We start from the raw sequence: 26,434 nt of genomic DNA, 5'->3' as shown, positions 1-26,434 counted from the left end.
CATGTTTATAGATCAGTATACAGGTGAGATTGTAGAAAGGACAGTAGATAGGGTCACAAGGTGGCTTTATCACTGAGAAGGGGGCCAAGCAGGGATGGATATCATTGCCTAGGAATGAATGGCATCGAGTGAGTGAGTAAGTGAAGGGCCCCGTGCTGCCTGCCAAATGGCAGGGCCCAGGGTGCTCAAGGCAGTGTGAGAACTTCGTTTAGGACCAGAACACCATGCTCGCCTGTAAGCTACTCCTCTTAGAGAGGACCCTGAGGGAACTAGAACGAGCAGAGGATGTGCGTCGCAGAGCTGTGATGCTCCAGATAGGGGCCATTGGGGCTTTTTTTTTTTTTTTTTTTTTTTTTAACCCCAGAAGGCCTGGAGGCCTCAGAAGCTGTCTGTCACTTCTGAATAAAAGGAACCGGGCTTCTGTGCCTGAACGGATTGGACCTCATGGCCCAGCTGCCTGGCAACATGGAGGCAGGAAAACCCTTAGCTGTGATGTGTTTGTACTGAGCTCTGGATGCCGTCAGAAGCACACAATGAAAACCACCCCCACACCGACACACGGAGGAGTGACACACAGCTGGGGAGGCATGCAGGCTTCCCATGATACCTGCCTGGGATCTGGGATGAAGCAGAGGCAGGCATTAACAGAATCATCCTCACATAAGATCTGGGAACACTGGGTCACAAAAGACAACTTTAATGAAGGCTCAGGTGCACGTGTGTGTGTGTGTGTGTGTGTGTGTGCGCGCGCGCGCGTGTGGTGTTTGTACACTGTATTGCAGGAGCCTAGAACATGGTATGTAGCTTTTTCCACCCTGTAAATCTAGTAAATATTTTAGACTCTGTGACCATCGTGATTGGTTGCAGTGACTTTATCTTGCTGCGTTAGCTTGGAAGGAAGCAACTGCAGGAGACATATGAACAGAAAAACAGCAACTAAAGGACTATGTTTTGGTAAACTTTAATTTCAGGCAGTTTGTATTTCATGAAATTCAATTCTTTTAATTTCCTGGCCATTTAAAAATGTACCATTTGGAAACCATACTTGACTCTCTGGCTGTTCAATACTGGGGCATGAAGTGAATCTGATGGACTAGAAGGCTCCCTAGCTGCTGGGCTGAATCGTTAGAGGCAAGAGAAAGTCCAAGTGATTGAAGAAAGGGGAGGCCTGGCCTGGGAGCTCAAGATGCCTGAGCACTAGCTGCTCCCCTTCGTCTCCCAGAGGCATCTGTTTGTCAGTCCTTGGGGAGGCTTCCACTGTGCTCAGGCGACACCCCACCCCCATAGTATAAGTGGGAGACAGCACACACTAAATACTTCTGATGTTGTCTGAGCATGCCGTGTAGTTCCTAAGCCCCTTCTCCTGTTTCTCTTATGAGGGAGAAGCCAACACAAAACCTTACCTTGGATCTCACAGTAAACTTGGCAAGATCTCAACAGCCCAGGCAGGAGGGAGGGGCTCTCTGTTCAAGGCTGGGGACCGGAGGGTGGGCTTTCAGGAGGTGGCGCTCCCAAGGTGGAGTGGCCTCTCTCCTCCCAGATCTCGTCAGACCCAGAGTAGCACCTGGCTCTTTCCACCTTCTCCCTGGCAGATGGGCATGTGGCGTACTGGCTGAGGGCACTGGCAGCCACTGTGCACTTTGGAACCTCTTCTCTGGGAACCTAGGGCTCGGGCAGCGAGCTCACCCTCCCCTCTGCTTCGCTCAAGTCCTGCTGTCCTCCAAGGACCTTTCCTTCCTGCCACATCTTCCAGGGATTCTTTGCTGTCATATTGCTCCATACCTCAACATTCGACCTGCTTCCCATCAGCCTGGTCCTGATCCTGAAGGGCCCTGTGGTTGCCTCTGCTCAGTGGCGGGGAAAATCTCTTCCCTTGGTGGGGTGCAATCATCTCTCCCCACCTCAGGGACACCCCATTTCCCGATACAGTCCTCCAGTGTTCCTAGCTGCTAGACTGGCTCCAGTCTCCCCTAACATCCTTCCCACCACCTGATGTCTTGCCCTGGAGGTGACTCTGCTGCCGGGTGTGTGTGGAACCCAAGCTTGTATGAAGGGCTAGGGATGGAACAGTGCTGTCCTCATGTCCATCCCTGTAGGGGCTTCATGGGGCAGAGTAGTTCAGAGTAAGGAAGGATGCAGAGAGACACCAGACTCCAACTGAGAGCCAGGACCAGCTGTGGGAGGAGTAAGTGGCCTATGGCAGAAACCACGCCCCTGCTGAGCATGGCAGATGGCCTCTGCTGGGTTTGGTGCAGTGAGCTGAAGGGTCTGCAGATCCCCCCTTCTTCTTCTGACAAGGAAAGTCTCGACGTCCGTGAGTCACCAGTTCTCCAGTGTGCTGACTGTTGATGCGGCTGCTGCTATCAGTTCTTGCTCAGCTCAGTTCATCACTGCTGGGGCCTAGGGAGGGTTGCTGGAGGGGTGGGGGATGGTCTGGGGTTTCCTAGACCCCATCAAGTTCTGTCCACATCCCATTTCTGTCAGTCACACCTCTAGGCTCTATGCCCTGTAACGTTGGGAAACACCTCCCCGCTCTGGCCTCAGCTTCTCCACGATGAGGTGGCTTTTCACGTTGATCTCAGGCAGGACTGAAATGTTCTCTTCAGAGTGGCTCTTTCTGAATAGGGAGACAGGTACAGGTAGGGCTGCATCTGCACAGGCAAATGGCAGCCAGTGGTAGAGGATCTACATAGCTCTGGGCAGGTGAAAAGTGACCAGAGACTGCAGCAGGCTCCTTTACAAGTGATAGACCAGAAGCCAAGGGACATATGCTTTGGAACCACTTTCTAGCTCTGTGGGGGTACTTCCTGTGTGGCCTTGGAGAAGTTGCATAGTCTCTCTGTGCCCCTGTCACCTACACTATAGAATGAGGATAATGCCAGGAGCCACTTCATGAGTGTCCGTCAGGTTGCAGGAGTTGACGGGTGTAACTTGGAAGCGCGCCCAGCACACAGGGAGTAATTAGAAAGGACTGGCCATTAGGAGATAGAGTGCAGCCAACCTGCTGTTCCCAGCGAATGTGACACAGGGCGGAGGTGACGGCACAATGACACGAGAATCAGGAACACGAGTGGGAGACACCTCGCAGATGCCAGTCTGTGGCACATCCCTGAAGCTGCTGTTGCCACAGGCATGGTTGTCATTCCCACTCTGCAGACAACGTGTAGAGGCTAAGCAGGAAGCTTAAGTACTTTGCCTGAGGTCAAGACTAAAATCTCCAGGGGGAACCTCCCACTTCTCTTCCTCTAAGAGCGTGGAGGCAGAGCCTCCCTGTTCTCAGAACCACCTGCCTAGCACCGTTAGGAGCCCAGGGAGCACTGGGGTGGGGAGGGCATGCAGGGTGGCTCAGTCAAAGGGCCTGATGTCCCTCCTCAAGCTAGGGGTGTCTTTTAGACCTGCAGTGGCCTGGCTCATTCCAAGATGGGGACACTTGGATCTCCAAGGAGTTTTGAGACAGAGGCAGCAGACTGGTGTGGCAGATCCAGGGGACACGTGGGAGGGCGGCCTGTGGAGGACTGTGTCTGGTCCCCACAGAACACTGTGGAAACCGTGTGCTAGGTGCTACCGGGAAAGAGTGGGAACAGTCCGGATGCACTAGAAGCTCAAAAAGCCGTGTTATGTGAGGTCTCCAGAGTCAGGAGGAGAAGTCAGGCCCCGAGCCCTCTGTGGTGCGGATCAGGTGGAGCAGCAATGGTAACCCAGAACCCTTGCTCTAGCTTAGTGGTTGCTCCAAGGAAAGATACTTACCTGTGTGCCCTCATGGCTCCTGTGTCAGATCTATGGATTTCTCCCTGGATTGTGATTTGTCTGGGAGGCTGCACACAGAACCAAGGATCCCCGTCCATATCCACAGGAGGGTGATGTGAGGTGATATTTAGTGTGTGCTTTAACAGATTAAGCTTGCCTGAAGATCAGAGTGCAGGAGCTAGCCATATAGTCCAGGCAGTGGTGGCACACACCTTTAATCCCAGCACTTGGGAGGCAGAGGCAGACGGATCTTTGTGAGTTCAAGGCCACCCTGGGTTGGAGTAGATTGATCCAGTCTCAAAGAGAAACAGAGCCAGGCGGTGGTGGCTCACACCTTTAATCCCAGTACTTGGGAGTCATAAGCCTTTAATCCCAGCACCGAGGAGACAGAAAGGGATATGGCTGGGTGGAGAGAGGACTGTAAGGTGGGAGGAGACAGGAGCTCACGGTATTTAGCCCAAGGATTCATAGAGACAAGATCTTGCCCCCCTGGTTCTGAGGATTTTGTAGAGTTAAGAACTAATGACTGGCTGCTCTGCTTCTCTGATCTTTCAGCTTTCACCTTCTAATATTAGACTCTAGCTTTTTATTATTAAGACCAATTGGAATTGGCGTGACCTCGATGTGTCTGTGAGCTAGTAGTTTCCTCACAGTGGTGTCTTCTGTACATTGCGCTGGGTCTCCATAAAGGGACTTACGAGGGAAGGTGTTGTCATAGGTGGTGGAAGCCCTGTAGGTAAGGGTGGGCTAGTGTCTGTGGACATGACATGGTTTTATGCTCATTTGCTTCAGAGAGGGGAGTGGAGAGACAAGGAGAGGGAAAGGATAGAATACCAGTGCCCACCCCCTGGCTCTCTGCCGTTATGTTCCCTCCACCAGAGAGGACCTTAGGGCTGCAGCTCTCTTTGTCCTCTCACAAGGACTGATGCAGAACCCCTATAAGCCTGTCTCCACAACTCAATTGGAGGGCCAGCTGCCAGGCTGGCCCCAGGCTGCACTAGGCTGCAAGGATCTGGGATGGAGAGGAGGTAGGTATATCTGGGGACAGTGTGCTCCTAAAGTGTTTCCCTGGGGATCACAGCTCTGTTTTGGAGTCTTCATCTTGCGATTACTCAAGGAGAAAGAGATTCAGCTCTGAGCTCAGATGACATTCTGTTCTTAGTGGATTTTCTGTCCTGGAGTAGCTGGGAATGATGGCTTCTCCCTCCTGCTGAGGTACCCAGAACTAGATATTCCTCTATTCTAATCAAGCCTGAAGTTATTTCTGTAGGCAGAGTCTGGGATCTCAGACTGGTAGAGGTGACCACAGCCTTTGGGGGAGCCATCGCTACCACAACCAAGGCTGCCTGTAGCTACGAGGAGGGTAAAGAGCCTTGGGGGAGGAATAGGAACTCAAGCCTAGATGAATGACCTACGTCTGTTCCCAGCTTTCTCCCAGCCCACCCAGCCCTACTTGCCCCTTTCTCCCAGTCTTATCAGCTGTCTGAGGCCTCCTCAGCATCTCTGAGTGAGCTGAAGACTGGGGAGGGACATTCTCCTCTCTTCATTTTCCTATCGCTGCTCTTCATTCCTCATTTTGGGTATTTGTTTATCACCTCATGGAGCCAAAAGGGTTGAACGAGGATGTTAAGACCACACACCAGAGGCACAGAGGCATCACTGACAAAATCTGGGCACACAGGACATGTGGGTACAGGGGACAGGCTTGTTTCAGCTCCTTGGGCCTACAGAGTGAAGCCTCTCTGTGTTAGCCATGCTCTGACAGGGCTACTTAATAATCCTTCCCACAGCAATGTAGTCATAACCAGCATCACTCTGAAGGGATGACAGTGCTCTGCTTGGCAGGGCCAGTGTGATGCGGCTGCAGCGAGTAGCCTCGCGTGTGTTGCTTTCGATCCAAGGGCAAACATTCCTAAGAACTCCTGAATGGCAAAGCATTTCCACCAATGGTCAATTGGAGAAGCAGAACAGGCTCCGATGACCTGTGCGCTCAGTTCCCCCAGTTTCCTCAGTTATCTGTAGCTTTTCTGATCCCTTCTGGGGTGCTGGTCCTCACACACCTGTCCTTGAGGACCAGCAGCACTAGGATGTGAGCATACCCCTTAGCCGTCACTAAGGACAAAGTGTGGTGGGACAGGATGAAAGGGGAATGTACTTGTCCCAAGGATGCAGTGGGAGCAGAGAGGCCCTCTCAGAATGAGCAGGTGCTCTAGAAGTTTATTGCTCCATACCAGAACTGTTTGGGGTTGGCTAGGCTACACAACCTGGAATGGTGTCTTGATGCCACAGACTGCACCGTGATCCTGGCTTCGATTCCAGCATCATTCTCCAACTGCTGGGATATCATCCCACCTCCCCTTGAAGAGGTGGCCCTCACTTAGAAGGGAAAGAGAAGGAGCTGGGAGCATGTGTGCCCTGCACAAGAGGCTCACGCTTGTGCCTGAGAACAAGGGAGCCTGGTAAATGTCACAGCTAGGTGGGCATGCATATGCCAGCCAAAATGCTGTTCCAAGTGGAAGCAGGGAATATTGAGATGTGGAGACAGCTGGTCTACTGCAGAGCTGCCCTAGAGGGTTCCAATAGCCTAGTGGCTGAGCTGGCATGTACCTGCATGTGGTGCCCTACTGTGGGCTCATGCAAATGGTACTCAACTCATGTTGGTAGGACAGAAGGGTGAAAGAGAAGGAGTTCAGGCCCTGAGGATTTACCAGGTCTGGAAGCCTGGACTGGGAACCCACTGCTGTTGACACCTTGTGCTGTCTTTCCTTCCCTTTAGCCTGTAGACAGTGGTGCTGATTCTCCTCTGCTGGGAGCAGCAGCCAGAGCCGAGGCCGGGCCGAAAGCACCATGGCCAGAGCCCTGCGGTGCTCCCTGACTGCTCTCCTCCTGCTGCCAGTGGTAAGGGCCCTGCGTCTCCCTCCACAGGGGTACCCAGTCTCCACCTGGAGAAACAGTTATTTCTGTGTTCTCTCAGCCAAGGCGTCCCCTAGGCTGTCACGTCTGTTAATTTCTGCCAACACTCACCCCCCACACTCACATACACACATACACTGTACCACTCACGCTTCTGTGGTGTGAATTAAATAAATGGTTTTCCTCAAGACTGGTGTTGATTGGACTGGAAGTTGTCACAGAACTTACAGGTCTATTAAGATGGTGACATGTGTGTAGCGGCATTTAGAGCTGCATAGAATCTGGATAGCTCCACGGTGTGCAGGTTAGGGCCACAGAATTGTCTTCTGGTCCCCATCCCATGAGACCCTCTGACATCTAAACTCAGGGACCTGTCCTCTGCTCAGATATCTCTAGAGCAAGGGTGAAGGTAAGGACAGGAGGAGAGTTCCATTCGGGCCAGGACAAGACTGTCCTTAGAGCCTCAGGTCCCTAGCATCCTGATCTGTATCTCCCTATGTGACAGGATGGACACATTCCTCTCTCTGTGAGCAGCTGGGGTTGAATCTGTCTTGGGACATGGCCCTTGGGAGCTCAGATCTTTGCCACGGGAATAATTTCTCATGTGGGGATTGATGGACATGAACTTGGCCATCTATCGTGCTAACAGGGTATGGCTGTAAAGTTCCTGCTGTGGGAACTGAGAGGGGCTTTGCACCATACTCCCTCTGAGGCTGTCTTTCCTCCTTTGAAAGAGAGTGCTGAGAGCCCTGAATCCTGCCATTACCCCTTTGTCTGCTGAGGAAGACTTGCTCCTATAGCTCTCAGTTTACCAGCTCCCATCTTCTCCTAAAGTGCATCAGGAGTCAGAGTATCAGACGCAAACCCTGCTACCTGACCATGTGTCTTGGAACAAGTTGAATAACATTTCTGCAACAGAAAAACGAGGAAACCCAAACCCATCCCTCTGCAGTGTTTATCTAGCATGCATCCACACACACTAAGGCTCAGGAGCCTATGGGTCCCACACATTGAGCTGGGGTCTGGGGAGAGCCCTCACGGCATCTGTGACAAAGCAGATGTTGGTGCCCCTGCTGGTCTGAGGTCTGTCACCCTCCTCCTTAGTAACACTTTACTTCTAAGTTAAAGCAGAGGGGGTGTCATTGGAGCTCCCTGCTCTCTTGTCTGTTCCTCTTGTCCTATAGGTGATTGCTATGCACTCTGATTGCATCTTCAAGAAGGAGCAAGCCATGTGCCTGGAGAGGATCCAGAGGGCCAATGACCTGATGGGCCTAAATGAGTCTTCCCCAGGTGAGTGAGGAGGCAGACAGTCCTGGTGTCCTGGGCATGTGTAGGCTAGCTTTGTAGAAGGGGTGGGAGGGTGTGAAACTCTGGAGTCTTCAGAACACCTTCTGAGGCCATGGTATTCTACATCTGCCCTTGTCAGTGACACTGGGTGGCTCTCCTTGTGACCGTCTTGGGATGGGCTCTTCTGGGTAGCTTCAAACATGCAACCATTTTCTCTTGGGCCTGGTCTGGATAGCAGCTGCCCACAAGCTGGTTTAGAGGCCACCTGGGACCAGTGGCAGCAGGAGCACAGCTGTGACGGCTGTGTGGTTGGGCTATAGAGCATCTGGCCAGCTGGAGGTAAGGACGTGGGGTCACTTCCTATCTGAAGGGTCCAGCAGAAGCCAGGGTGGAAAGCAGAAGCCAAGCTTTGGTTATGTGGAGCTCCTATACCGTTCAATGGATGTGGCTGCATATTACTTTAGCCTGATCCCTCAAATGATCCCAAGGATTAATAAAAAAAAAAAAAAAACAAAAAAAAAACAGTGCCTCCTAGCAGTTCATGTCCCGAGGGAGAGGCACAGCTCCTGGTAAGACCCAGGAGTCTTCTTCCAGCTCCCCCTACAGGTGTAGGGGAGGTTGGGTGGGCATCTCGGAGATGTCATGCTTTTCTCCTGCTCCTCTCCTGCAGAGCAGGCTGAATCTGCCTGAGGGTGGGGCTCCACGACATCCCAAGAGGTGCGCCTTTCTCTCTGGACTCACCTAGCTCTTCTGAGAACAATCTGCTTGAATGCTTTATTAAACTGCAGCCCAGTTAACAGAATTTCTGCCGGACCAGCTCTATGGCAGAGACTTTCTCGCTAGGACTGATGGGGGTGGGGGGGGGTGGGGGGAGAAGGTCTTCCCAGCAGCTGCTTTGCTGCCAGACCAGAAAATGGACTCTAGCCCACAGCAAGTAGGGAAACTGAGGAAGGGGGACAGATAGGTACACAGTGGTAGGAAACCAAAAGCCTGTGTGAAGAATCTCTGATCTAGTGGCTTCTTTGCATGTCTGGGAAAGTGGGTTCTGAAGATAATAGCTATCCAGTGCCTGTCTACCTTAGCATTGGGTCGACCCCATGCGGCCTGCCTCCTGACCTGGAGCCATTGGTCCCAAATGGCCACTTTCAGGAGGGGAGGAAAGAGAGGCGAAGGCATACTGCATGAGGCTATGCACAGTGTAATTACACCCCTCACTTGTACACCGGGTCAAAGGAGTTGATAAGACAGGCTCGCCCATAGGGTGTTCTTCTCTGAAGGCACTGATACAAGAAGGGGCAAGTGGTGGTGGGAGGGGCTTCCCTGGAGAAGAGAGGTGAGGGCCAGGAGGAGCAGGAAGGGTTCGAGTAGCTTGGAATACCCACCCACCAGGGAATCTTTGAGGAGAGCATTGCCAAGCCACAGTCCAGATTAAACCAGAATCTTGGCTTGACATAATTACATGACATTCAATAGCTCCCAGGAGGTTCTGGTGAGAAGCTAGTGCTATGAAAACCAGTCTGAGGGATGGGTGGGCATGGGACAGCAGGTGAGCCAGGAGCAGCGGGAGGCCACTACGGGCACAGGCTGTTTGTATTCACTCCTGCTTCCTCGATGAAGAAAGAGGTGCAAGGAAATCCTGCACCTTGCTAAGGACAAGGGTTATTGCGAGGGGGTCCTGAACTGGGGCCATCTACGTTCTCAGTCACTGGAACACGTTGCCTCAGGACGGCACACTCTGAGGCCCGGCATCCCTTCCATATCACCTCTGAAGACATGTCACACCTCCATTTTCTTGGGTATCATGGAGGGGCGATTAATACCTAGCAGCTGTCATCTGCAGGAAGCAGGAAGGGCTTGAGGACCTCAACGTCTCTGCATCTGCAAGTCTCCCTAAAGGCCTCCCACCTTCTGCTAGGTCAGAGTTCTTCTGACGCGGTAGCCACCCCTTGGAACTGTCTGGAAAGGCTTTCTGAAAGAGAGGGGAGTGGAGTCGCACATGCGTTTGGACTTTCTTGGACTGCCAGCCCCCACATGATGACACAGAGACTTCTTGTTAATTATAAAGCTTGGCCTTTAGTTTAGGCTTGTTCCCAACGAGCTCTTACAACGTAAATTAATCCGTTTCTATTAATCTATGTTCTGCCACGTGATTCTCTACCTCTCCTCCCTGCTGTTTGTCTGACCCCCCGCAGTGTCTCACTGGCATCTCTTGAGCACCTAGATTCATCTAAAGTTTCTCTCTCCCCCGGAAGTCCTGCTTACTCTCTTGCCTAGCTATAGGCCATTCAGATCTACGGGCCATTCAGCTCTTTAAACCCACCAGAAGGCACCTTTCCCATAGTGTGATCAAATATCCTGTCACAGGGAAGAATTGAGAACCAGCCCTGGCTTCAGAGAGCTGAGGAGAGGAGGGAGGGTAGGAGAGCAAATCTAGGTAGCAGTGGCTTACCTCAGGTGAGAACTGGGGAGGGGGGGGGCTTAGAGAGTGTGTGTTAGCGGATACACTTGGGCTCTCAGTGCTCACGTCTGCTCACAGCTTGTCACCCTAAGTCACCAGTGTGCTTCTTTCCATCTGAAGATGAAGTTATTCCCTCAGAGAATCCCTTTCTTGTTTCCTTGTCTATCATCCAAAACCCCGCACCCAGGTGGTAAGAGTCGGTGTGTACTTTTGGATAGGTCCAGAAATCCCAGCTCCCCCAATCCACTACAGGGCAGTTGAAGAGTGAAAAGGCTCCCCAGTTCTAGCTCCCCTCTTGGCTGGAAACATGAGTTGTGGGACGAAGAAGGCGACCTTGGGTCTGTCTTCAAGAGGGCCTGCCTTGCTCGGAGCAGAATGGCACAACAGCAATGTGTGTCTGTGTAAGTGCCTCATTGGTGGACAGTCCACGGAGGAAGGGCAAGGGCAGAGGGAGGAAGGCCCCTTGGGAAGGCTGTGATGAGTGCAGCATCCATCAAATCTGCAATGTAAAGGGCCTGCAGTCTGATCTGCTGCAAACAAGCATCTGAATAGGCAGTTTCTGTGCACCATGCTGGGGTTCAGGGTCTGCACAGCTCATCCCTGTTGTCAGCCTCTGAGGGACGGTCTTCATGTCCTCCTGAGCCTCAGATGAGCCTATGCCTGACCCTAGAGGTGTCTTCACCTGGGCTGTCAGGTTAAACAACCTTGTGACCCTGGAGCAGGAACTGTCTCACCGTACTTTGCAGTGTCATTGAAGTCCCTAGGAACACTCTAAGGTACCAACGGACAGTCCCTTCCCACCCACAGCCAAAGTCAGCAACATCAGGGCGCAAGCTCCAAGGAGGTGTGTTCTCAGAGCGAGCCTCCGGATGGTAGGAAAGTGTGTCCAAGGTTTGTGTCCAAGGTTGGTAACTCTAGAGAACCACCTCCATCACTGTGCCCACGTGGTATCAGGTGTGTGGAAAAGGGCATGGAGCAGGTGAATCAGGCTAAGATCTCATTCTATCTGGGAGTGGCACGGGTTAAGAGCTGTGTTGTGGTGCTGGCCTTGGTTGGGGAGAGTAGGGATTGGTCAGCTGCTGTCTCCTCTTGCTTCTCCAGCTGTGTTGTCCCTGAGCACTGATCTGTGTAGACACTGCCAGAAAGTAGTGGTAACTTTGGGACATGTTTGAAAGTGAAGAAGAAAGCCTGCCAGTTTGCTTCAGCTGAGCTCAGGGCAGCTTTTACACACACACACACACACACACACACACAGACACACACACACTGGTTTCTCAATGTCAGGGCCATCTGAGAATGGTGAGCCTCTTAAATCACCACCCAGTGCAGGAATACCTGCTTTGGTGGTCTGGTCAGCCCCTGCACATGGCCACACCGTGCAGTTCAGAGACTGTAAACAGGCGTTGTGTGAGAATACACAACATGGCAGAATGCTTTACAGTAAAATCGAGAAGTTAAGTACACTGTAAAATAACATTAAAAGTACAGTTTAGTAGATTCCATGGGCCAAGGATTTAGTCAGCTTCTACACCACACATGATGGTGTGTGCTATTCTGTTTCACATGGCTGGCAGTGAGGCGGGTGTTCCCACCAGCATCACCACTGCACACAAGTGACTTTAACAGGGTGACGCTGTCACTGGCGGCAGGGATTTCTCAGATCTAGTATAAGGTTAGGAGACAGCCATGGCATTTCTAGTAAACAGGGTCTGTTGGAATGAAAGCCTGGCGTGCTGGAGGCGAGGCCCTTGTGTGGCCCTGTGAGGTGGGGATTACTGTCTTGGGGAGGCACCTATATTCCCTCATCTTCCTGATGTTCAGGGTCAGAAATACCACCCCATCATTCTGAGCAAGTGTTGAAGGGGTTTCTTGGGACGAGGATCTGGGATGGAGGTATGTTTCAGTGTTTTGCTTCTCTATTCAAATCCCTGATCCTGCACGGGACTTGAGCCAACTCTGAGTCTGGCTCTGCTGTGTGACACATGAAGCGGCCAGAGCCAGAGGTGCTGTCACTGGCAAGTCACACGGAGAGTCTCAGCCAGCTCTGGGTGGGTGCCCAGAACTCCTGACTGGGGAGTTCCCTTTCTGCTGCGCTGTGCCCTTGGAGGGAGAGGAGGACAAGGAGAGGGGCCTGCCGTGCACGGGACCTGGGGCTGGTCTGTACACCACAGGCCATGTAGTGCCATTTGATCCCTCTAACTGCATCAGGGTTTGTTTGTCTAGGTTGTGGCCAGCACCACCTCCTCTTTCATAGGGCTTTGAGCCGTAAGCCTGGGAACCATCCTGTGTCTAAGAAGAGCTGGTGTCTGGCTAGTCTTTAAGGAGCGCCAGATGCTGCAAGTGATGGGCACGGCCTGCAGCTCTGGGGCCACCCACCCTGACCCTGCTGACCGTCCAGCTGCTCTAACACTGACCAGGCCCAAGCACGAAGTGGCTGTCTGTAGAAACCCTTGCTCTGAGGAACTTTCTCAGAGAAATATTCTCCAGCAGCTGGTCCATTTGGAAATCAAGCATGTATCAGACTCTCCTGCGGGGGTTGCTAAGCACAGGTTGTTGGGTGGTCCCGGAGTATCTTGTACAGGATGTCTTGGGCTGGCTGGGGCCCAAGCATCTGCATTCTGGGAGGTTGTCAGGTGTGTTGCTGGCTTGGGCTCACATTTGGAGATATGCTGCCTTCAGCTCTGCCCCTTTCCCTTTAGAACTCACATCACAGGAAGGGGGGTGGCGTTCATTTGATGAGACCAGAAACCTTTGCTGTCAAGTGATTTTTTTTTTCAGGAAATTGAATTGTTTTTCACGCTCAAATGGAGGACTTTCTTTAAGAATACCTGCACATGCCTGGGTGGATCTTGAAAAGAAGGGAGGGCCGTGGCTTTGTCTGTCACTCTGGTGTCCCTGGGCTCATGAGTTTTGAACTCTATGTGGAACTGGACAGAATCATCACCATGACAACCTCTGATTAGCTCCTCATTCTGTTCCCTTCAAAGACTAATGGCTCATGCACTCTCTCTCCACTCCTCGCCTAAGTGGATTCTGTCTCCCCTGCTGTCACAGAGTCTCTGCTGCTTGGCATGGAGTGTCATGTCGAAAGGAAGGTGCACACAACCCTCAAAGTGTGTAGCACCTCCTGGCTCACGATGCCCTCATTCCTCAGTCGGGTTTATGTGGATTGAGCTGGGAGGACTGAAGGCAGGGCTGGTGCCCTGGGGAGAAGAGAGAGGTCACCAGGAGGGACTGGGTCGGGGAGCCCTCAAGTGAAGCAAGCTCTAGGGGGATCAAGGCCCACTCTAAAGGTGGGAACTTGAACATCTTCTCTCAGAAACCCACATTCCTGGCTGATGTCTCACTGCCCTGCCCTCTTTTGCTCTGCGGCCTTCTTTGCCAGCTCCGCTTCTAAACCTCGGCACTCTTGAGTGTTCTGTGAACTCACTTTCTCACTGGGTAATCATCTAGCTACCCTGGCCACCTTACCCATTCTCGTCTGGTTTAATTTTGGCCCTTACTACTCTCTCAAATCCAACATATGTGAGGTCAAACATGATTTTCAACTTGTCTAATTCTCTCACCGTTTGGTGTCTAACTAGTTCTTACATTGTGACAGGTCTGTCTGTCCATCCATCACCCTTTTACCTACTACCTACCCACCCATTGACCCCATCCATATACCTATTCAAGCATCCATCTCTCCATCCTCACACCCATTCATTTCATCATCCATCCATAGAGATGCTCAAGTCAGAAACCAGGGTGACATCAGTGATACTTTCTTACCTCTCTTGTAGGAGAGTCATTATCTCATAGGCTATGTTGCAGTTATGAGCCAGGCTTAAAATCCAAAAACTAGAACAATGACTGTTTTTTTTTTCTTATATACATCATCGGTCAGTATGGTTAGCTATAGTGGGAAGGTAGAATTTAGTTTTGCTTGGTCATTAAGAGACCCAGGCTCCTTCCCTTTTGGAACATTGAGACCTGTTGTATTTGTAACAGGCTTTCTTTCAGGCCCCCCAACCAGCTCCCAAATCATGACATGGAGACTTATTATTAGTGATGAATGCTTGACCGTATCTTATACTTGTCCCATTGGCTTTTAGAACTTAAATTAACCCATTTCTTCTCACCTTATTTTGCCTCAGGGATTTTTACCTTTCTTTCATTCTGAATGTCCTACTCCGTGTCTGGATGGCTGGTGACTGCTTGGCTGGTTAACCCCTGGTGTCTCCCTCTCTCTCTTGTTCTCTTCTCTCTCTCTCCCTCAACCTATATTCCTCCTCCTTTTTATTCTCTCTGCCTACCAGCTCCACCTATCCCTCTACTGCCTAACTATTGGTGATGCAGCTGTTTATTAGACCAATCAGTTGCCTTAGGCAGGCAAAGCAATACATCTTTACATCATTTAACAAATGCAGCATAAACAAATGTAACACATCTTTGACTAGTTAAACACTCCACAACAGTATATGGTCTCGAGGGTGCTGCTGGGAAGGAACAGAAAGAAGGGTAGTGGGGGCCCAGGGTAGCTTTGGAGACTATTTTACCTCTTTCACTTCCTTCCTAAGGGCTTGGAGGTCAGTAGTAGTCACATGACATTGGAGAGTGCTAGCCATCTATGCCGTATTCCAGTCCTGTCTTCACCATGACCTATTGTTCCTGTTTCTGATCTGTCCTACCCATCTTTACTGCCATTACTCTGAATTGTTGGCGGAGACTGTCATTTGTTTCCCAGTTTCCCAGACCCAAATAATCATACAGAAACTATATTAATCACAGCACTGATTGGCCAATAGCTCAGGCTTCTTATTAACTAATGTTTACATCTTAAATTAACCCATAATTCTTGTCTGTCGTAGCCACGTGGCTTGGGACCTTTTATCAGTGAGGCATTCTCATCTTGCTTCCTCTGTGTCTGGGTGACAACTTCAGACACAATTCCTCTTCCCAGAATTCTATTCTGGTTGCCCCACTTATACTTCCTACCTGGCTGCTGACCAATCAGCATTTTATTAAACCAATACAAGTGTCAAATCGTTATAGGGTACAAGACCATTGTCACTCAGTACTGAATCAATTCCTTTGTGATCCCTGGGCTACCACCAGATCTTGGCATGACTTTATGTCCCATTCTTGGCAATGTGTCATCTCTCTGATCCACAAAACTGGATCACCTGGATAGTATCTTAAACATCCTCTATGACAGACACAGAAAGATTCTCTGCTACCTTCTAGGGACACATTCTTCTCTCTCAGTCCCCGACACCTGCATATGTGTGACCTTACCTGACAAAGGGCATCTTTCCATGATCTGGTAATAGAGAGAGCCTTGGGTCACTTGGATGAATGCAGAGTGATCATGAAAGTCTTTAAACATGAGAGGAGAAGGGAGAGTTGAGGAGGCTTAGATGCCAAAGCTCTTAATTTTGAAGCCAGGGGGAAGGAACAGAAGCCAAAGGACACTGGTGACCTCTTGAATCTGGGGTTATTGAAAGGTTCATCCCCTCAAGCCTCTAGCAGTCTTGCTAGGTGAGCTAGGGAAGACTCATTTCAGGCCTCCCTCCAGGATGGTATGATAGTAACGTGTGCTGCCCAAAGATGCTTAATTTCCTTATAAACCTTCAGCCCCAATAGGAAACTAGCATCTCACTCACTCAGCACAGAATTCCAGACCATTGTGAACTCCGCGAGGCCCAGACTGGCTGCTTTTGCTTTATCTGCACTGCTGAACTAATTATGTCTTCGCTGAATCTCTTTTGAATTAATGAGCAAATGAGAAGAAAAAGTAGGAAAAGGAGAGAAAAGGAGAGGAGTGTGCAGGAGCACAGGCATTGTGAAGGCTTCAGTTAGCAGAGTGCAGGAGCACAGGTATTGTGAAGGCTTCAGTTAGCACAAAATTAACTGCTCTGAGCTGTGGAAACTGCACGTGTTCACTCTGTGTGTGGTGGGGATGTAAGTTTCTGTCCTCAGTCAGAAAACCTAAAGGCCTCTTGTGAGCCCACCTCCTGTCCTGCCTAAAGGTGGTGAGTCTTTAAAGGTGGAGGGTCCTTGTAGTCCTGGGGTCCTGGAGGTCTTTTTTCTGGGCTTTCTTGATAGCCTGGCCTTGTGAGAAGACAAAACTGGGGACAAAATGAAGGACTGGGAGAAATTCCAGGCTTGTGACAGGTACATCATTGGAAACCCTGGGCAAGGAACTTGGCAGATACACCACAAAGTAGTCCCAGTGATTCTTGCCATCCCTGAGAGTTCTCTTGTGAACTTTCTGTTCCAGATTCCAGATCTGGCCATTTATAGTTGGGGGGTACCAACAGACACCCGGCCCTTGCTCTGACACTAGTCTTTGAATCACAGTGGAGGAGACCATATCATAAATCTGGGCTCTTTTAGGCAGATTCAGGAGGGATGCCCTGCCCTTCCTACAGCTTTATCTTCTTGTGAGCTTCATGTCCACCGGGCACAGTGAAGTCACTGGTAAAGCTTTCATTAAGACCATGAATTACTTATCCTGCCTCTGCCGCTGGTCCCCAGCTCAGGATCCTGGCTGCTGCCACTCCTTGCCCCTCAGCTCTTACATTGGTGCCCTCTATGTGTCCCCCTTACCTCAGCATTATCAGCTAGAGGAGCAGCTGGTTGTGCCAGGGCCTAATGCTCCAATTATGGGAACATCTGCTGGCCAGGGCTTCTGGGGTATGGGCCAGACAGACATGGTCATGCTCCATGGGTATTTCATAGTTAGCACGGACCATGGCAGCCAAAGATGTGCTGTTGGGTCTCTTTCAAGGACATGATGTCACAGCCAACTGTGTGCTGGCTAGACGTCCTGGGTGGACAGGAATCCTTGATAATGGCCTCTTGGGACATAGGTGACTTTCCTCCTCTGGTCCTCTGAGTCTCTGTGCACTAGGACTCAGCATATAGAGCTTTAGCAATGTCGCTAACTCCTAGAGGATGTCATTCCATGGGCAGGATGTCACAGGCCAGAGTACTAATGTGGATGCCAAAGCAGCAGAGTCTAACTTCTCAGAGACCTAGAAGCTGAGAATACCATGGGCTGCCAGAAGTCATGACTATGACAGGGGAACCATGCTGTCATGAAGCCTGCCCAGACCACCCCTTTGCCTGCTCAGGTTTCCTCTGAGCCTGTCAGCATCTGGTCATTAAGCTTCTATCTCCTCAGTAGGGCTCTCCCTTGAAGGAGTGATTTGAGGAACATCTAATTGAAATAACAAAACTAAAGCCAGTGATGACCAACATGCATGGACCCAGCGTGGTGCTGATCATAGAACTTTCTGCATAGGAACTGGCTAGTCCCCCTAGCAGTCCTGGGAGGTGGGGCGTGGGCAGTCACTCACTTTCCTTATGGGAACACTAAAGTTCTTCCATCTGTAGACCCTCTGTAGGACAGATTTCTTTCCCAAAGCTCTCTGTTGCTGTCTGACCTGCTTCTGAACCCATCTCCAGACCCCCTCCACCGTTGTCACCCACTCTCTGCTGTCACTATACATGCTGCCTTTGTTGACCCTGTGTGTGGTATATCCTGGGCTCCCTCCTTCTCACTTCTCCTCCTCCTCCTCGTCCTCATCCTCGTCCTCGTCGTCCTCGTCCTCGTCCTCCTCCCCCTCCTTCTCTTCTTCTTCTTCTTCTTCTTCTTCTTCTTCTTCTTCTTCTTCTTCTTCTTCTTCTTCTTCTTCTTTTCATCCGTTCCTTGGGAGAAATGGCTCCTGGTCTGGAGAAATGGCTCAGCCCTTAAAGGCTAGGCTCACAACCAAAAGGACATGTCTCACTACTCATGTGCTTAAGGTGAATTTAGCCTGGCAGGCTAGGTAGGGACAGGGCTAGGTAGGCAGGGCAGGGACAACAGGCACCATGCTTATGAGTTGGGGTAGGAATAACATAGATTTTCCTTGTTGTTGTGGGGTCACTGAGCTGCGCAATTTGAAAAGATTTTGGCCCTAGCTAAGGGCAATCTAGGAGGAGCCTGTGAGTCCAGTGGAGGCTGATAGTTTCCAGTGGTATCTGGAGGGAACCAAGGAGTGCTAGATGATGTTCAAGATCCACATGGAGTGAGTGACTCCCTCTCCATTCCAGCTGGGCTGAAACAGATACCATGTTATAGGAGGGTCTAGGTGGTGTCCAGAAATCCTGTGTTTGACTTGCCTTTGGCCCCTCAAAGTGGGAACAGGCAGCTGGTAACTAACCTTGGGGGTCAGCCCAGAAAGTGGCTGGAGGCCAACGACTAGAAATGTCTGCACGTCATTCTGTTAAGTCCCTGAGTGGGATGAGCTCATCCAAGGTGAGTGGGCAGGTGGCCCAAAACAGAATGACTTCCAGAATCTGTAGCAAGTCAGGTGGGCAGAGTACAACCCGGCTGGAGTTAAAATTGTTCCTCAGATTTGGCAGCGAAGTGGTTGTTGTTGACCTTGAGTGCTGCTGCAGTGTGCAGAGGAGGGAGGGAGAGAGAGAGAGAGAGAGAGAGAGAGAGAGAGAGAGAGAGAGAGAGAAAGGAGATGGTGGCCACAAGGGGAGAGAATCCACAGAAGGACAGGGATCCCAGGAGCCACCAAAACCTCCCAAATCAGAGCTAGGCAAGCCTGACATACTCTTCCTCACTCCAGGAAGACTTGGGGATTCTGAAGTCTCACTATGTACTGGTCCCTTTCCTTTTGCCAGCCAATTCCCACAACAAGGCTCTGACCTTAGCCTCCTCAAGGACTCTGCCTCCATCACCTCCTCTTGTTCCAAGTCTTTCTGTGGTCACTTCCGAGCTTCTGTCTGGATACTTTCCATCCTCTCGGCTGGGGGAGCTGTGACCTCACTTCACAGGCCAGCTTTGTGGGTGGTAGATCATTGCTCCAAGCCTATGCCGGGAAGGAGGTGGGCTGTGGGGTGCAGCCTCAGGCCAGCTGGTCTGGCCTCAACCCCACTTCCCATGGAGAAGTGAGACTCCCTGTGGATGTGAATATGAGGCCAGATCCTGCAGTGGTGGGGAGGCTAGGGGAACACAGGAGTCTGGCAGGCTTCAGGTGAACTGTGGCATGAAGAGGGCTCTCCACAGAGCCTCCTGCTCTGAAGCTCCCACAGTGGCTTTCTGAACTACTCCTGGAGCGCTGTTCCAGATGCAGGAGCCAGCTTTCCCCACCCAGGAAGACGTCCCTTCTATTCTCATAAACTCTTTGCCTCCTATAAAGGCCAACTTCTGAGCAGTTTATTCAAAATGTGTGTGTGTGTGTGTGTGTGTGTGTGTGTGTGTGTTACTTGCGTATGGTTTGTGGCTGTAATTTACCATTATTATCACCCAATTGCAATACCTAATAGAAATAGCTTAAGGGAAGATTTATTTTAGCTCACGGTTTCTAGAGTGTTGTTTGTGGTTGGGGAGGCCCAGTAGAGGAGCTCAGCTCATGTTATGGTGCCTAAGAAGCAAAGAGATGGGGAATACTAGCACCCCACTAGCTTCCTCCTTCCTTAGCTTTATTTTTCCCAGCATACCAGCCCACCCACAGATAATATCATCCACATTCAGGATGGATCTTTGCTCTTTAGTAAATCCTCTCTGGAGATGTCCTCCCCATCACCAGAGGAGTGCCTCACCATCTCCTAGGTGATTCTAAATCAAGTCAAGTTGATATTTTACTATTACGGAGGGTCATATGTGTGTTCACATCTATAGTATGTGTTGTATGTTGTGCCTATGTGTACTTGCATATGTGGGAAGTGTATAGTGTGTTTGTGTCTGGTTGTGGTATATGTACACTTGTGTACATGTGGTGTGTATACGGCTAGTCACACACTCACGGTAGCTCTCTCCTCCAGGTTGTCCTGGCATGTGGGACAATATCACATGCTGGAAGCCTGCTCAAATAGGCGAGATGGTCCTTGTAAGCTGCCCTGATGTCTTCCGGATCTTCAACCCAGACCAAGGTAAGTAGAGCCCAGAATCTCTCCCAGTGGAGTTGATTTAGTCTGCCACCCACATAACCATACCCCTATCTGGAGCTCAGCTTCAAGAACTCAGTCGCCTGACGAGCAGATGGCAGACAAGATAGGATGGTGTCCTTCATGCTGGTATAGGGCATAGAAACATTTCTCCAACACAGTACCTAGTGCCAGGTATGTTTTGCCAGGTGAGTGTCTTGGTAGGTGAGATCAGTCTGGGCTATGGATGCTCTACTGCTTATCCCATTAGGGGCCTTAAGCAAGGGAGACCATCCCTCAAGTTTTTGGTCTAGTAGACGGTAATGCGACAGACACAGTGGCTGTGTCCCAGGTGGCTTGTAAGGATAAAGCGAGGTCGCTTATGGAGATTCTGTGTAGCCCAGCGCCCAATGCATTTTGCATTTTCAGTAGTAAAGTTAGCTGACATCATCACAGTCACCATGACGATGGCATAGTCCCGGAGATGTCTCAGAGGCCTGGAGTAATATATGTGTGGGGCTGTATGATCAAGCATCCACAGGCAGAAAGGGAGTATAAAGATGACTGACAAGACACCTGTGCCCACATTCTTTAACCACTCGATGTGGGCAGGTACCCAACCCTCTAGAACGCCAGCCAGTTTGCCAGCTCACCAGTCCACACATGTGCTAAGCAAAGCGTGTACCTGGTCCTTGCTGCCCTCAGGAGGCTGTGAGGATTTGGGAAAGAGGAGTTGGAGTCCTGCTCCTCTACCCCAGCTGTCCAGGAAAAGGCCTTGGACACCAAGGAAAGTAGTCTATGATGTGCGGACACTGACTTGAGGGTTATGTGTGTGATGGCCTGTTTTAGTTAGGGTTTCTATTGCTACGATGCAACACCATGACCAATAAGCAAGTTGGGGAGGAAAGGGCTTATCTGGCTTACATGTCCACATTGCTGTTTCATCACCAAAGGAAATCAGGGCAGGAACTCAAGCAGGACAGGGAACTGGAGGCGGGAGCTGATGCAGAGGCCATGAAGAGGTGCTGCTTCCTGGCTTGCTTCCTATGACTAGTTCAGCCTGCTTTCTTGTAGAATCCAGGACCATCAGCCAAAGGATGGCACCCCCCCCCCCCACAATGGCACCCCCCACAATGGCACCCCTTAGTGGTTAGTTAAGAAATATTATACAGTGGATCATATAGAGGCGTTTTTGCTATTGAGGCTCCCTCCTTTCAGACGACTCCAGTTTGCATATCAAGTTGACTTCATGGAGGGGATGCCAGGACCTGTCTGGGAAGCCACAGCCAATAACTTACCTCCACCCTGGGTGCAGGAGGAGGAGGAGGAGGAGAAAGAGTGGTATTCCCTGGGGTCCCTAGCCTCCATCTTTGACTTCGTATCCAGAGCCAAAAGAAGGTGGGGTTTATCTAGATAGCCTTCTTTTCCCCACATCTTGTCCACCTCTTGTTGGCCCAGAAGAAGCTGGTTTCTGAATGTTCCCGTCCTGAGGGTTTGGAGACTGGCTGTGCCCCAGAACAGGCAAGAGGGTAAATTCAGGGACAGGGCCTGACTCCTAAGGTTTATTCCCATGGAAGCCAGCTTCATCACTTCCTCTATGTGCCCATTGCTTTATTTCCGTTTGTTATTTGAAGCTTTTGGAACGGGCTCCCTAGGTAAATTCCAGCCACAGCAGCCTTTTTTTTTTTTTATCCCTCTGTAGCAGCCACAGAGGTGACAGGAATGAGGGTAAAATGATTTCCCTCAGCTGCACCCGCCTCAGGCCTCAGGGAGCGTGGAATGTTATTTACACCTGGCTCTTAATGGCTCATTAAAGCAGGCCCTTTAGCACCTCTGCTCACAAGCCTGGTAGTGAGACCTGCCCTCCCCACAGAAGGGAGGGCACTGCAGTCTCTCTTGGCTTTCTCTTTCCTAGGAAGCTCAGTGACAATGGTGTTGGATAGGGCTTCCTGAGGTGCTGGCTTTGTGGGAGCCTGGCCAATGCCTCCTCTTCCTCTTTGTGTACCGATCTGGAGGTTGAGTTAGAGGCCTCCCTGAGCTTGCTAGGTCCTAGCATGGGCTCTTCAGACCTTCAGGACCTTAGAACTCTCTCAGAGTTGAAGGTGGGGTGGGGAGAGAATGGCCTGTGAGAACAGACCTTCAGCCTGCTCACTTCTGCATTCATATTCACATTCATGTTCTCTCTCTCTCTCTCTCTCTCTCTCTCTTCCCCCCCCCTCTCCATACAGTCTGGATGACAGAAACCATAGGTAAGAGGATCTTTGGGAGGGCGCAGGAGATCCAATGCCCCTGACTGCCTGCTGGAATGATGGTCAGGAAGGGTAGCATGCATGGCCAGATTCTTCCCTCCTCTCCACAATTTAGCCATCCCGGGGGCAAGGAGAGATGGGGTACACAGTGGTTGGCCTCAAGGCCCTTTCAAGCTGAGTCAGGGGTTTGAGTCACCAGTGGAGGGGTTGGAAATCAAGTCCGTCTGTGTGCATAGTGCATACGTGTTCCTACATGTGGGCAGGCCCTGTTCGTGAGTTCATGCAGAGACTGTCATTCCAGCAGCCAGGAGGTAGAATGGACCTGTGGATCAAGAGAACAGAAGAGAATTAAAGGCAGATTATGCTGAGGGACAGGGAAGCGGTCAGAGGAGACCTCCTGAAGGAGGTGGCACGTCAGCTTGGAAATGGATTTTGAAAAGTTGAGAGGAAGTGGCGTTAATTTCTAGGCTGTCTTTGGACAAATATGGGAATCAAGGTTAGGGAGTTGGGAGAAAACTGCACATGAACTTTCTGGGCTTTGGGGGTCCATTTGGTGAAAAACAGACTTGGAACAATGGTGGCAGTCGACCTTTGAAAAAGAAATTCCAAAGCCCAGGCTTATCCACTAGAGGCTCTCTGGTGGGGACCGAGCCATGGACCACTCTGAGTATCATAGCCACGCAGCTGCCGCCCTTGTGAGATTGATGCTGCACACGGCCATGTACCAGAGGGATGTATGTGCAGCTGCCGAGTGGATCCAGCCTCTCGATCCTAACCCCACTCCCTGTGGAATGGGCAGCCTTGGCCTTGGATAATGGGGCAGGTTGATAAAAGCAGTATTCTGACCCATGCTTGTGTTTTGCAGGGGATTCTGGTTTTGCTGATAGCAATTCCTTGGAAATCACAGGTGAGAGGGGAGCTGGAGCCACCACCTTGGGATGGCAGGGTGGAGGGCACTTCCGTGAGAGCTCTGAGACCTGCTCTGTAGCTGGACTTTATTCTGTGTGCTTTTGTGTATGTGGCTTCTCTGAGAAAGCTGTGCGCTGCCTCCTTGGAAGATGGCACTCAGGCCCCCAGAGAGAGGATGGTACAGCCATCATGCATGCAATCATGTGCTGTGGGGGAGCTAGGGGTGTCTCGAAACCCCTTCATGTATTGTGAGTGCAGAGTTCTGGATTAAAGGGTCTTTCTTTGGTGGCTTTGAACCTCCCTCCCGCAGAGGTTCTCCGACTTCAGGTTTGCACTCCAGTTGCCTGGAGGGGCCCATGCACCACTGTGAGCATCACAGCCATAAGCCGCAACCCTGGTGTGACTGGAGCTGCAAGAGGCCATGTGCCAGGGGAATGTGTGGTGACTGAGTGAGATAAAGACTCCCTCCCATCCTTGCTCTCTGCAGACTGGGGAAAGTGTGGATTCTGGGGTTTCTACTGATGTAGGCCCCTGAAGCCCGGGCAGATGCATGGCCAATCCTTCTCCAAGTGAGAGGGTGGGGCCCTATCAGGGAGGCTGCTGTGCTCCCGTGACATTGCTGGAGCAAAACAGCCCAGACAAAGAGATGCTGTCACTGCGAGGTTGTGACAATCTGGAGAGCGCCCCATCTTCCGGAGATTTCTATCAGAACAATTTTCATAAAACCGTTTGGGGAAGAAAAATGTTTATGTTTTTCCCAGCCTACACCGTGTTATTAAAATAAAAGAGGAAAATAAAAGACAGGAAATGGCTTTTCCTTCTAGGAAGCTTTTTTTTTTTTAATTGATTTTCAAATTCCTCTGTACCCTTTGTCCCTTTCTTCTTCCTACTCTGTGAGAAAAGCAAGGCAGAGTTAACCAAAGCCCAGAGAGGGCAGTAGCTTGGCCATCCGGGTCAGAGGGAGATGGGGGAGGCATTCCGATTTTCTGAACTGTTCAGGAGCCTTTGCAGCGAGGTTGCCAGCAGCAGCCTGAGACACATTTTTTCTGACTAGGAGACAGTCTGGTGACACCGTTAACACTGAAGTCCTGGGCCTGCTGGACCCCCTTCTTGGCTTGTGTCACAGGTGTCAGAGAAGCTGTGGGGACCCTCCCCTGCTGAGCAGATTGTTCTCCTGGGCGGGTCCCTGTTCTGCCATTCCCACCAGCCCAGTTTCTCCAAGTGCTAGCAAGGTTATATCCGATGCTCTTGACTGAAGGCAGTTGGCCCTACACCTTCCAAGTCTACCACAAGAATAGGATGTTGGTTAGAAAAGTGAGGGCTCTTCCCCCCTCCCTTCTACCCACCCCCTCCTCATTGAGCTCCCTAGAGGCCACCTTACTCACAGAGGACAGGATATTTGCTAGAAGTATGTGCTCCAAACTCCCTACCCACTGTGGTCTCTTACTGTACACAAGTCGCTAGTCTTTGAAACCCATAAACTGACTATATCAGAGACTGTAGGATGAGGCCCCAGAATCTGCACTCTACTGCGCCCACAAACTGACCAGGAGTGCACAGATGAAGTTAAAAAACAAAACAAAATGCTGTTCTGTTCTCTGGAGATTTAAAACTACCCTAAGCCCTGTTCCTTTTGATGTTTCCTAAGAGATGGGTAACTCTTGGGCTGCCAACTAGGGACAAGAATCTGGAGCTAGCTAGAAGAAAAGGCCTCCTTGCCCTGTGCTTCCCTGGACCTTAGTGGTTCTCACCAACTCATAATGACATGATGTCATTCCAGGCTGAAGCAACCCACTCACATAAAAAAATAGCCTCCACTCTGCTTTGTAGGTAGCAAATGCCCTTTTCGGTAACCGTGACTGTTCTGCCCTCCAGCGTCCCACACAATGGCCTTAAAGTCAATCCAAAGGGAATGAATGCACGTTGATGACAGGAGACAGACTACAAAACCCTGAAAGGCAAGGAAACACCAACAAGGGCCCTCCAAGATTTGTAAGGTTGAAAGGAAGAGAGAGTAGGCCTGGGCTTGCTAAAATGCAATAAAGTCAGGTACCCCATCCATGTGAGATGTTCCAGCTGCTGGGAGGCTCAGAGTTCTGCACTCAGATGTGCCGAATCCTCACCCCACCATCACTCAAGGAGGTCTCGGACATGCTGGATGCCGTGTTAGGGTCCCTGAGTCTGGGAATGGGGTAGGGTTTGGAAGCAGCATTTGTGGCGAGTTTCTAGGCGGTTCTGTCTGCACATTGACCCTCTGAGAAGTGCTGATCCAGGGCCCCAGGGGCAGGCTCCGAATCCTCTTCTGGTGAGTGTTTGGGAATATTGCAGGAGAGATCAGGCATGCTGGATGCTTGGCTAAGGGGTCAGGGTTCTACCCCACCCCTGCTGTCATTAGTGAGGGATGAATGCCAGGTCTTCAGCAGTCACTCCATCTTGTGTCTCCTAACTCGAGCCTCCAGGTGAACACACGGATTTCCCACTATGAAATCATTCTCAGAGTCCCTTAAAGTCATTCACATACCTTGCTTGGCTTTCTGTTCTCTGCAGACATGGGGGTCGTGGGCCGGAACTGCACAGAGGATGGCTGGTCAGAACCCTTTCCCCATTACTTCGATGCCTGTGGGTTTGATGACTATGAGCCTGAGTCTGGGGATCAGGTAAGTCAGATGGTGGGTTAGTTCTGAGGAGCTCGGGACTCTGGGCAGCACTCATGAGCACCCGCTGTATACTGAGCCTGAAGCCTGGAGGTTAGGATGTTCACTCACCCTGCTGGGGGCGGGGGTTGTCCACCACAAGTCCCCTCAACCCTGGCTGCTCTTTCAGGACACTGCCTTGCATGTAGCCCAGCAATTGAGGGCTTGATTCTGGGGCTAGCAGGGAGTTTCTTCCGCTCTTCTTCAGGTGGCTAAGGCTGCATTCTGTTCGGATTGATCCAGGCTCTTGCCTTCAATACAGTCTGAACATG

The 26,434-nt window shown here is 50.9% G+C and overlaps 1 protein-coding gene across 6 annotated transcripts in view; it reads left to right on the top strand.

The window, feature by feature from the left end:
- The window catches only part of Adcyap1r1 (ADCYAP receptor type I), a 64,102-nt gene that overhangs the window by 13,074 nt on the left and 24,594 nt on the right, over window positions 1–26,434 (top strand). For 4 of the 6 annotated variants that reach the window (XM_041640186.1, XM_041640187.1, XM_041640189.1 and 1 more), the window contains exons 2-7: window positions 6,524–6,645; window positions 7,845–7,950; window positions 20,210–20,317; window positions 22,540–22,560; window positions 23,426–23,467; window positions 26,017–26,126. In XM_041640186.1, the coding sequence (XP_041496120.1) occupies window positions 6,595–6,645; window positions 7,845–7,950; window positions 20,210–20,317; window positions 22,540–22,560; window positions 23,426–23,467; window positions 26,017–26,126 (438 nt within the window). In that variant the 5' untranslated portion in view covers window positions 6,524–6,594. The remainder of the gene's footprint in view (window positions 1–6,523; window positions 6,646–7,844; window positions 7,951–20,209; window positions 20,318–22,539; window positions 22,561–23,425; window positions 23,468–26,016; window positions 26,127–26,434) is intronic. The other 2 variants (XM_041640188.1, XM_041640190.1) reach the window with 2 other exon arrangements.

Source organism: Microtus oregoni, unplaced genomic scaffold, assembly GCF_018167655.1.
Source record: "Microtus oregoni isolate MIOR12 unplaced genomic scaffold, Mior012 000062F_ref0000492, whole genome shotgun sequence".
NCBI classification, from domain to species: domain Eukaryota; kingdom Metazoa; phylum Chordata; class Mammalia; order Rodentia; family Cricetidae; genus Microtus; species Microtus oregoni.
This window is presented reverse-complemented; position numbering and strand designations above follow the sequence as displayed.